A 13,029-nucleotide genomic window follows, 5' to 3' on the forward strand; every position below is an offset into this window, starting at 1 on the left:
TCCTATTAATATAGGGTCACTATGAGTCAGAATCAACTCCATGGCAGTGGGTTTGGTTTGCTTTTTTTTGGCATTGATACATATACCTGATAATTATGGGAGAGTATGGGAATGTTCAGGAGACTGGGGAAGGTGACTTTGAAATATAAATGTTTCTTATAAAATTTCCTTAATGATACTGTAATTTTCCTCCAGGCTTTCCAGTACAGTGGAGAAAAGTAGTTAATTTTAATTGCTTAGTTATTGTCCTCCAGAGAATGGGGCAACATATAGTCTCTAGGGTTCACGACCCAAGGTTGTGACTACAGATGTAACATTGCATATACTTCACTCCCTCCCAAGTTTCCCAGATACAGGAGAAGCCTTCTCTTTGCCGTTAGCAGGTTTGTGGTTTGTTTTAAAATCTGAAAGACATAATGATATTAACTTCATTTTTTTTATAGGGTATCTAGGAAACAACTAAGGGTGAAAATGCAAACTTTAGATGCAGACAGTTCATGAGGAATATAGCGTCAGGGCAAAGGGTGCATATCTGATCATGCAAAGAACAGGATGTGCACCCTTTATGCATAGAGCCATGCATAGAGGACTTGACTCTTCAATAATAGTGCCCTGGATGAGGACCTGGGGTTGGGGAATAGATGTGCCCTGACAGTTTTAGGAGAGTGTATTTTCTTCTGTAAATTTTTGGAGCAGTTGTCAAGGTAGAATCAACAAGTATTTAAGCAGAATGGAATAATCATTGATTAGACAGAATCTTTATTAAAAGGATATCCATCCATCCATCCATCCATCCATCCATCCATCCATCCATCCATCCATCCATCCATCCATCCATCCATCCATCCACCATCCATCCAGCCATCCATCCAGCCAGCCATCTAGCATCTGTCTGTCTGTCTGCCTGTCTGTCTGCCTGTCTGTCTATCTATCTATCATCTATCTATCCATCATCTATCTATCTATCTATCTATCTATCTGTCTGTCTGTCTGTCTGTCTGTCTGTCTATCTATCTATCTATCATCTATCTATCTATCATCTATCTCTCTCTCTCTCTATTGTCTATCATCAATCTATCTATCTTACAAGACTTAATTAGGATTACAAATTACCATGTAATCTCTGGAGCTCTTGTGGCATAGTAGCTAAGAGCTTGGCTGCTAATTAAAAGGCTGACAGTTTGAATCCACCAGCCACTCCTTGGAAAACCTGTAGGGCAGTTCAACTCTACCCTATAGGGTCATTACGAGTTGGAATCAACTGAATGGCAATGGGTTTCTATGTAATCTCTAAACCTCAAATTTTATATATTTGAAAATACTAAAATTAGACTTGAGAACTTAAAGTTCAATGGTTTTATTGGTTTTCCTTAAGAAAAAAAAAATGTTATGTTTCAAAATTTTGGAAGTTTAGCATTTCTCAATTAATAAACACATACATGCTGAAAGAAATATCTTTTCCAGTCTCAGCAAAGGATAGTTAACTAAGCTTCCTACATCCTAACTATGTTTAATTTTTTTTTTTTTTTTAATTTCCAGGATTGATTCAGATTTTAACAAACAGAAGCCATGTCATTGTCAGAGAGAAATAAAAGTGGGGCCATGTTCACTCTTTTGGGCTTCTCAGGTTGCCCAGAACTGCAGGTTCCCCTCTTCCTGGTATTTCTGGCCATCTACAGTGTCAGTGTTGTAGGGAATGTAGGAATGATTGTAATCATCAAAATTAACCCCAGACTGCACACCCCCATGTACTTTTTCCTCAGCCACCTCTCATTTGTGGATTTCTGCTATTCTTCTGTCATTGTTCCCAAGATGCTGGTGAACCTAGTTGTAGAAGACAGAACCATTTCGTTTTTAGAATGTGTAGTACAATACTTTCTCTTTTGTACCTTTGTGGTGACTGAATCCCTTCTATTAGCTGTAATGGCCTATGACCGCTTTGTGGCCATTTGCAACCCTCTGCTCTACACAGTTGCCATGTCCCAGAGACTCTGTGCTATGCTGGTGGGGGGATCATATGTATGGGGAGTTGGGTGTTCCTTGATATTCACATGCTCTGCTTTGAAATTATCTTTTCATGGTTCCAACATAATCAATCACTTGTTTTGCAAGTTCTCCTCACTTCTTTCCCTTTCTTGCTCTAATACTTACCTCAATGAATTGTTGCTTTTTATCTTTGCTACTTTTAATGTGGTGAGTACATTACTCATCATTCTCACATCTTATGTGTCCATCCTTGTCACCATCTTGAAAATGAGTTCAGCCAGTGGTCGTCATAAGACATTCTCTACCTGTGCCTCTCATCTGACTGCCATCACTATCTTCCATGGCACCATCCTCTTCCTCTACTGTGTGCCCGACTCCAAAAACTCCAGGCACACTATCAAAATAGCCTCTGTGTTGAATCCCTTGATCTACAGTCTGAGGAATAAGGATGTCAAGAATACAGTCAGCAAGATAATGGATGCTAAAGTCTTTTCTCATTAAGCATATTAAAAAAAAAATTAATATTATTTTAGTAGAATTTATCACCAATTTATAAACAAAGTGCTACCAAAAAGATGATTTTAAAAGATACCTTTAAAATTAATCATTAATACTGTACAATGGTGAGGATATGGAATTTTGGTTCAAAGAAACTAATCTTGGCTTTGTCTTCTCATTGCAGGAAAAAAAATCACCATCTCTAATTTTAATTTTTAAATCTATGCAACTGTGATAACAGAACTGGGCCATAATCTGATAATGAGAGGCACCTTGCAAAATCCGAATAAACATTAATTTCATCCCTCTTTTTATAAGATCCTTGGAGTATAGTAGGTTCTATGTAAATGCACGTTTTTTGATGACATATCTACAAATGGCAGTAAAGGTAAGACATAGGCTTTGGAAGGCGTAATTTGGTGGTAATGCTGGGGCAATAAAGAAAGGGGCTATTGTAAACGGCAGACTATAAGAAATATCTTAAAAGGCTTGAGGCAAGGAACAGTTCAAATCCATTTAGGAAGATTAGAAATATGTCTTCAGAAATGAGGTATTGTTTTAAGTTGACACGGAGTATGGACAGAATTTTAAGAGATACATTTCATTGAGAAGGTGTTTTATTCAGGAGAGGCTAGAATAGACAAATTCAAGGAAATGAGAATGTAATATCAAGTCAACCAATTTGTTATTGACTGACTACTGTATAATGTGTGTGATTGCATCTGCGTGTGTGTGTTTGTGTGTGTGTTTGTGGTATCTTATATTCAGGTTAAATTGACATGACTGAAAAGTTAAATAAATATTTTCTATAACCTGAACATGTTTTAGAAAGAGTACCAGTGTGATAGAATGATAAGTTCAATAGGCTTTACCAAAGGCTTAAAAATAGATGTCAGAAAACTAGTATATGCAAATATTGGGACATTGAGTGGCTGCTCTATCTGTGTTTTATGCTATTATTTTGCACACCCAGCCATCAAAAATGTTATATATGATTTGTTTATAGTTTTTGGAACATGGGCATAATTACTGAATCCTTTTCAACAGAGCTCTCAATTTGACCAATCCTTGAATGCAGCTTTTACTTTTGTGAGTTATTTTGTCTAGCAGAGGTGGCAAAAATGACATTGAAGCAAGTTCCAAAACTTTGAGAGATTTCAGGATTTTGCACACACTCTTGGAAACCTGGGAAGCTGCCATATGAACAAACACAGACTAGAATATTGGCTAATGAGAGAAAAATAACCCAGTTGCCCACTCATTCCATTGTACTATGTGACCTTTAGCCCACCACTAGATTTGAGAATGTGACCCTCTTATGTCAGCTGACCTGCCATTTGATCTCATTGACCTAAGTAAGCTGAGCCCAGATCAGCCAAGCACAGACCAGATCAGCACAACTGCCCACCTGACCCATATAATAGTGAGCAGTAGTAATGATTGTTATGTTAATAAAAACATTTTTGGATGTTTTCTTTGTATATTTGGTAGAGCCACTCCCTTTCTCAGGTTCTGGCAAGGTTACCATAAACATATTCCCAAGGCTTATTATATGGCAATTTAGGCTATTGGTTATTCTTCCATTTAGAGGCTCCTTGTTAAAAACAATGTAATTAAAAACTTCAGAAATATTAATATATTATAATTTCATTGACAATTGCTAATATAATATTTTATAAAATGGAATTATTCTGTATGCTTTAAATTCATTTTCATCAAGAGCATGGAGATTCACACTGAGATTATTCAATTCATGGATTGTGATCATGACATGAATCCCTTCCAATATATTTTTTTTTAATTTAAATCAACCTTAAAGCACACTTCCCATCTCTTTAAGATAAACACACAAATAAAATAACTTTCTTGTGTTTTGCCTACAAAACCAAAAAAAAAAAAAAAAAAAACCCACTGCCTGGGAGTAGATATAAGGAATCACTGCCAGTTATTTTTTTTCCTCATTGTTTTACAATTTTGCTATCATTTGACTCTTTGTCAGGAGACATGCATTCAGTAACAATAGTTTGGGGTTGAACTTTGAAAAAATAATCTGATAAACAAATACTGTCACTACTATGTATCAGAATTCACCATATCATCATATAGTTTAAAACATTTGTCTAATACCAATCTTTCCATGTAAAGAAATATGCATAAACAAGGGCAAAGCCATTTTCTTCCTAGGATGCACTGTGCAGTTCTATTTGTTTTGTGATTATGCAAACACTGAGGTCATTCTGCTGGCCATGATGGCCTACAACTGCTTTGAGACCACCTGCAACACACTGCTGTACATGGTCATCATGTCCCAGAAACTCTATGAGGACCTGGTGCCTGGCCGATACCTCTGAAGAGCCGTGTGTCCTCTAATTCCCATGTGTTTAGCTCTTGAGATCCTGTTCCAGTTCCCAGACATGATTATACACTACTTTTGCAATCAATCCCTTTTCTTATCTCTTGCTAGATCTGACGTCGTCTCTATGAATGAACTTCTGTTGTACGTTGTCAATTCTGACTCATATTGACCCTTTAGGACAGAGTAGAACTGCCCGCATAGAGTTTCCATGGAGGACCTGGTGGATTCCAATGGCCAACCTTTCAGTTAGCAGCCGTAGCATTTAACCACTATGTTACCAGGGTTTCCATCGTACATTGTGGCCACTGTCAATGCGATCATCACTATCATTGCCATCCTTACCTCCTACTTGTTTATTCTCATCACCATCTCGAGAATGTGCTCTGCAAAGGGAAGACATAAACCTTTTTCTGCCTGTGCCTCCCACCTCACAGCCATTGTTGTCTTCCATGGAACAATACTTTCATTCATTTCAGACCCAACCCTGGCAGCAGTCTGGACACTGACACGGAGGCCACGGTGTACCATACTGTAGTGACAGCCACACTGAACCCCTTGACTATAGCCTGAGAAACAAGTATATGAAAAAAAGCTGTCAAGAAAATGGTGGAATTCAACTTACGTTCTGAGGAAACGTTTTTTTCACTGGACTTAGAGTTTCAAAATGGACCTTTAAAGAGGCGTTTGAGTTTGGATGGAAATGGATGAAATGGAAAAGGAAAGAGGATCTAGGGTACTATGCATACTTCTTTGTTGTATATTCACCTTATAGCTTATCTCGAAATTTACAGTGTCATACAGAGCCTTATTTAAATGTATCTGCTGTTTCCCCCCTTTCCCTAATTGCTAAGTGATTTGATTGGGTTTGTGGGATTGTAGTAAACCATAATTTTTTTTGTTTCGTTTTGTGATTTTCTAACAAAATGCGCATAAAGACACTTAACTTTTCAACACCATTAATACTTCCAATAATTTTTAAGGAATTTACTTCTTTTTTCATCCAGGACATGATATAAAATAATTTTTAAGGAATTTACTTCTTTTTTCATCCAGGACATGATATACATTAGTCTAATAGAATTACACACTTTTTTTTTCGATTTGAAAATAGTTCAAATGAATTAAAATATCTCCAACATTTCCCATAATTGTCCTTGGTAAAGAGAAATTTTTTTTTTTTAAGGGACCCCAAATTCCCTGCCTCGATCATTCTATACTCCAGGAGCTATGTGATTCATTGTGAGAGGCAAAATTGTAGATTAGGCAGCCTATTCACTGAAGGAAGAGATAGACTTAGACATCTGGGCAACATTCTAGAATTATATCTATTTTTATTATTATTTTATTGAATTTTTGGTGAAAATTTACATAGCAACTTAGGTTTCTGTTTTCAATTTTCTCACAAATTGTTCAGTGACATTAGGTATATTCATCACAAAGTGTTGACATTATCCTTAATTGTGCTCTGATTACTCCTGTTTCCCTTCCCCCTTGTCTTCTTGTGTTTGCTTTTGAATAACTGTTGAAGTTTTGGCCTCACACTAATGGTTTTTCAGTAGATCACTAATCTTATGGGCAATATCCTTTATTTTGTGTGACGCTCTGCTACTTAGCTAAAAGTTGATCTCGGGGGACAGATTCTGTTCTAGGTTTAAAGAGTGTCTCAGGGCAACAGTCTCAGAGAATCCTCTGTTTTCTACTGTTTCAGGTTGTCTGATTTTTTTTTTTTTAACTTAATAGAAATTTGTGTTTGGCTCCACATTTTTCTCTCATTCTATCTGTTGCCATCTATTGTGATACCGATTAGAATGGTCAATGGTGGTAGCTGGCACTATCTAGTTCTTCTGGTCTCAGGGTGGATGAGGTTGTGGCTCATGTAGATTTGTTTCTTCCCTACTCTTTTGGCTTCCTTCTGGCTGTTTTGCTCCTGGTAGAGACCTATAGTTTGTGTCTTAGATGGCTAATTGCAAGATCTTATGATCCCAGGCATTTTCACTTCTCTAGGATTCAGATCATTATCATTGTGAACTATGTTATGTCAATTGACTGAATTGTCCCATGAGATTAGGGTCCTAAAACTCCAAATCCAGAAAACCAATGTATGAAGCTGTCTGGTTATGTATGAGGAATGTCTATATTTGTGTCTTCAGTGAATATATGTGCCTACACCCACATATTTGTTTACACACACCTGTAGATACTTCTATCTCTTCTCACCTAGGTACAAACCTGTGCATACACATATACTGATTTGAATGTATCCATTGCTAGGTGCTCAGACAGTGGTTTTTACTTTGGTTGTGCTGTGCTCACTACCTCCACATTCACTGCCACTTTTCTCTTCACCAAAAATACTAGTCTCTATAAACCATAATTTATCCACCACTTCTCTCCTTGGTAACCACCGCTGGACATTGGTCTTTTCATATTTATCTATTCTTGTCATCTTAAAAAAGAGGGATCATTCAATATTTGTCCTTGTATGCTTGACTTATTGCACTTTGGATTACGCCCTTCAGGTCCATCCGTGTTATAATAAGTTCTGTGGAATCATCATTGTTCCATGGCGAAGAAAACCATGCTTAGTGATGTAGAGGGTCAGCAGAAAAGAGGATAACCCTCATGAGATGGATTGACACAGTGACTGCAATGATGGGCTCAAGCATAACAGCTATTGAGGATGGTGCAGGACTGGACAGCGCTTTGTTCTGTTGTCCATGAGGCTGCTAAGAGTTGGAACTGACTCGATGGCACTTAAAAACAGCAAGTATTCCATTGTACGTATGTGCCACAATTTGCTTATCCACTCATCTGTAACTGCAAAGTTAGGTTTTTTTTTTTCCATTTATCTGTTTAGGTGAATAAAGCAGCAACGAACAAAAGTGTGCATAGTATGTTTGAGTCATTATTTTTAGGTGTCTAGGGCCTATTCCACAGCACATGGGAGCTAGCGTGTTGCTGTGATGCTGGAAGCTATGTCATAAGTATTCAGATACCAGCATCAGTTACTCATGCTGGACAGGTTTCAGCTGACCTTCCGACTTAAGCAGACTAGGAAGAAGGACCTGGAAGTCCACTTCTGAAAAGAATTAGCCAGTGAAACCTTATCAATAGCAGCAGAACATGGCTTAATATACCGCCAGAAGATGAGATCCTCAGGTTGGAAGGCACTCAAAAGATGACTGGAGAAGAGCTGCCTCCTCAAAGTAGAGTCAACCTTCATCATGTGGATGGATTCAAACTTTCAGGATCTTCATTTGCTGCTGTGGCATGACTCAAAATGAGAAGAAACAGCTACAAACATCCACAAATTATCAGAACATGGAATGTACAAAGTATGAATCTAGGAAAATTGGAAATGGTCAAAAAAGAAATGGAACACATAAACATTGATATCCTAGGAGTTAGTGAGCTGAAATGGACTGGTATTGCCCACATTCAGTCAGACAATCCTATAGTCTACTACGCTGGGAACAACAACTTGAAAAGGAATGGTGTTGCATTCACTGTCAAAAAGAACACATAGATCTATCCTGAAGCACAGCACTGTCAGTGATAGGATAATATCCATACACCTACAAGGAAGACTAGTTAATATGACCATTATTTAAATTTATGCACCAACCATTAAGGCCAAAGATGAAGAACTTGAAGATTTTTACCAATTTTCTGCAGTCTGAAATCGATCAAATATGCAATCTAGATACATTGATAATACATGGAGATTGGAATGTGAAAGTTCGAAACAAAGAAGGATTGGTAGTTGGAAAATGAGGCCTTGATGATAGAAACAATGCCAGAGACTGCGTGATAGAATTTTTTGAGAACAATGACTTCTTTATTGCAAGTAACGTTTTCCACCAACAGATGGAATACACAGGAATCAAATTGACTACATCTATATGGTTTTATGGGAAGAGAGGATGGAAAATCTCAATATCACCGGTCAGAACAAAGCCAGGGGCCAACTGTGGAACAGACCACCAATTGATCATATGCAAGTTGAAGTTGAAACTGATGAAAATTAACAAGTCTACAAGAGCCAAAGTTTGATCTTGAGTACATCTCACCTGAATTTAGAGACCATCTCAAGAAGAGATTTAACATATTGAATACTAATGACCAGAGACCGGATGTGTTGTGGAATGACATCAAGGACATCATACATGAAGAAAGCAAAAGCTCATTAAATGGAAAAAATAATTAAATAAATAAGATCAAAGTTGATGTGAGATGAAACTCTGAAAATTGCTCTAGAATGTTGAGTAGCTAAAGCAAAAGGAAGAAATGATGAAGTAAAATAGTTGAAAAGAAGATTTCAAAGGGTGGCTTGAGAAAACAAAGTATTATAATGACATGTGTGACGACCTGCAGATGGAAAACCAAAAAGGAAGAACGCACTCTGCATTTTTCAAGCTGAAAGAACTGAAGAAAAAATTCAAGCAGCGAGTTGCAATATTGAAGGATTCTATGGGAGAAAATATTAAATGACTTAGGAAGCACCAAAAGATGATGGAAGGAATATACAGAGTCACTATACCAAAACAACTGGTCAATGTTCAAACATTTCAGGAGATAGCAATGAGCAGGAACGAATGCTACTGAAGGAAGAAGTCCAAGCTATGCCGAAGGCACTGGTGAAAAACAAGGCTCAAGGAATTGTTGGAATACCAGCTGAGATGTTTCAACAAATGGATGCAGCCCTGGAAGTACCCACTTGCCTAAGCCAAGAAATTGGAAGATGACTACCTGGCCAACTCACTGGAAGAGATCTATATTTATGCCTATTTCCAGGAAAGGCGATCCAACAGAATGAGGAAGTTTTGAACAATGTCATTATATCACACACAAGAGAAATTTTGCTGAAGATTGTTCAAAAATGGCTACAACAATATATTGATGGGGAACTGCCAGAAATTCAAGGTGGATTCAGAAGATGACAGGGAACCAGGGATATCATTACTGAAGTCAGATCAATCCTGGCTGAAAATGGAATACCAGAAAGGTGTTTACCTGTGTTTTACTGACTATGCGAAGGCATTTGACTCTGTGGATCATAACCAATTATGAAGAGCATTGTGAAGAATGTGAATTCCAGAACACTTTATTGTGCTCACAAGGAACCTGTACTTAGTTCAAGAGGCAGTTTTTGAACACAACAAGTGGATACTGTGTAGTTTAAATGCAAGAAAAGTGTGCATCAAGGTTGTGTCCTTTCACCATACTAATTCAATCTGCATGTTGAGTTAATACTCTGAGAAGCTGGAATAAATGAAGAAGAATGCAGCATCAGGATTTGAGGAAGACTCATTAACAATCTGTGATATGCAGATGACAAAACCTTGCTTGCTGAAAGTAAAGAGGACTTGAGGCACTTACTGGTAATGATCCAAGACCACAGCTTTCAGTCCGGATTATGCCTCAACATAAAAAACAAAAACAAAAATCCTTACAACTGACCAATAAGCAACATCATGATAAAATGAGAAAATATTGAAGCTGTCAAGGATTTCCTTTTACTTGGATCCACAATTAATGTCCATGGAAGGAGCAGACAAGAAATCAAAGGACACATTGCATTTGTCAGATCTGGTGCAAAAGAACTCTTTGATGTGTTAAAAAATAATATGTCACTTTCAGGACTAAGGTGTGCTTGACTCAAGCCATAGTGTTTTCAATTGCCTGATATGATTTGCATGTGACAGCTGGGCAATGAATAAGGAGAAGAACTGACACTTTTGAATTATGATGTTGGTGAAGAATATTGTATATACCATGGGCTGCTCAACAAGACCCTCAACAAGGTGGATTGACACAGTGCCTGTAACAATGGGCTTCAGGCATAACAACAATCACGAGCATGGCACAGGACCAGGCTGTGTTTTGTTCTGTTGTACATAAGGTCACCAGGAGTCAGAACAGACTGGACGGCACCTACAACAACAGCGTGGATGAGCAGCCTTACACTGGAAACAATCAGCTTATGCTGAGAAGGAGAGAGGAAAAGGATGATTATTCCACTGCATATATGGTGACACAGAGGTTCAAGGAATTTGAGACTCAAAGAAGTTCATATAATCAGAAATGATTGGTTGACGACAGAAATTCAGCTCTTTGACCCCAATTCCAGTGTACTTTCATCCTATTGTTTCACTCAGTCTAAGAGACCATGCGAATTAAATTTCCCTTCAGAAAGAACAATTGTTGTAGTCATTTCAAAATCCCTAGTTTATGCCTGACTATCATTTTTTCAAAGGCTACATTTGGAGTATTATCAGGTCTGGAAATCGTTCTAAGACGCGATTTAGTCTAACACACATTTATTTGGATGGGGATGAATATAATACAAGATTCGTTTGGGGTAGTGAAGTATAATACCTCAAAATTGCTGTTATGGTGCTCCTATCAATGAATAAACATTCACAGAAATTCAAGAAAAAAAAGATTAAAAAAGTAAAATAAACCAAATAAGAGTAGGAAGGCACATCCTACAAAGTTTAAAATAAATTACAGTATTTCTATTATTAAAATGGAACCCTGGTAGCTCAGTGGATAAGAGTACGGCTGTTAACCAAAAAGTCAGCATTTCGAAATCACCAGTCTCTCCTTGAAAATCTATGGGGGAATTCCACTCTGTCCTATAGGGTCACTGCGAGTCAGAAACAACTCGACAATAGGATTTTTTGTTTCTTTGTTTGTTTTGGCTTATTGTTAATATATTGTTATATTGGGACAAACAGAAATTCAAGAGCCATATGAATATCTTTCTTTAGCCATACAAGAAAGATAAAATTGTATCTCTTCCTTACTCCATACATCAAAACAGGTTTTGAAAACAAAGTTGAAAATTTAGATGACATGAATATACAGAGACTTCATAGAAAAAAACAAAATAAAATAAATTAATTTGATAAAAGAAAAATTGAGGAAATAATCTCCAGTTATATCACACAGAGGAGAAAATGACAATTAGTCCTACAGAAAAAAATGAACAGAAGATACCATTAAAGAGTCCAAATTAAAGGAATACAAATAACGCTAAAATGTTTGAAGAGTTGCGCAATCGGGCTCATATTAATAGAAGGACAAATGAAAACTGCCTTTAGATATCACCGTCACCTATCTGATTGGCACATAAACATCAGCCAGTTATTATTTGACAGTTATGAGCTCTATGGATACATACACTTGATAACTAATGGGGAGCATGGGAGTGTTCAGGAGACACAGCAAAATGAATTTGAAATATAAAATGATTCTTATAAAGCGTTCTTAATGATAATATAATTTTCTTCCAGGTTTTCTAATAAAGTTAATTTTAATTGTTTGGTTTTTGTCCTCTAGAGACTGGAACAACACAGATAGTCTCTAGTGTTCATGTCCCAAGGTTGTGACACAGATATAAGATGCATATAATTTTAATCCCAGCCAAGTTTCCCAGAGGCAGGAGAGGCCTTCTCTTTGCCATTAGCAGGTTTGTTTTAAGATTTAAAGACATTATGATAGTAAGGTATCTAGGAAACAAAGTAAAAGGGGAAAAACGTAAACGTTAGATGTAGAGAGTTCTTGAGGAATACCAAGCCATCACAAAAGGTACTTGTCTGAACATGCAAGGAACAGGATGTGCACCCCTTATGTAGAGCTTTGTATAGAGGACTTGGCCCCTCAATAATAGTACCCTGAATGACAGGTACCTCAGGTGGGGCAATAGAGGAGCCTTGAGAGATTTGAGAATGTATATTTTCATGTTTTGTAAATTTTTGGAGCAGTTGTCAAGGTACGGTAGAAAAGTATTTAAGTAGAGTGGAATAATCAGAGATTGGATAGAATCTTTAGTAAAAAAAAAAAAAGGAAAACTATCTATCTATCATGTCATCTCTTTCAATCGTTCCGCCTTTAACTAAAATTACAAAGCATAAATCAGGGAACTGATGTATCCCCTGAGAGCAAACGAACAATAAAATGGGAGGAAATTAAAGGAAGAAATTTTACCTATCCTATTTCCTTGACTGAATGGGAAAATACATTTATCATCAATTTAATATCACCATTTGGGACAGAAAACAACCATTGCATTAAAGACATATATTTGATTAAAATTAAGATTTAAATGCCTTAGATAGATAAATGAAATGTATTGTTAAGGAAAAATATGTGATAATTAAAATGACTAATTGTGCCATGGGATT

General features: G+C 37.0%; 1 protein-coding gene across 1 annotated transcript; it reads left to right on the top strand.

The window, feature by feature from the left end:
- The first annotated feature begins 1,569 nt into the window (after window positions 1–1,569).
- On the top strand, window positions 1,570–2,487 carry LOC100666804 (olfactory receptor 5D18-like). The gene has a single exon (XM_023542366.2). The coding sequence runs from the start codon at window positions 1,570–1,572 to the stop codon at window positions 2,485–2,487; it is 918 nt and encodes a 305-aa protein (XP_023398134.2).
- The last annotated feature ends 10,542 nt before the right edge of the window (window positions 2,488–13,029 follow it).

The sequence above is a fragment of the Loxodonta africana genome, chromosome 7 (genome assembly GCF_030014295.1).
Source record: "Loxodonta africana isolate mLoxAfr1 chromosome 7, mLoxAfr1.hap2, whole genome shotgun sequence".
Classification (NCBI taxonomy): Eukaryota; Metazoa; Chordata; class Mammalia; order Proboscidea; family Elephantidae; genus Loxodonta; species Loxodonta africana.

Bases quoted from the DNA above. Each gene is read 5' to 3' on its own strand.
- LOC100666804 (XM_023542366.2), top strand. From the start codon at position 1,570: ATGTCATTGTCAGAGAGAAATAAAAGTGGGGCCATGTTCACTCTTTTG.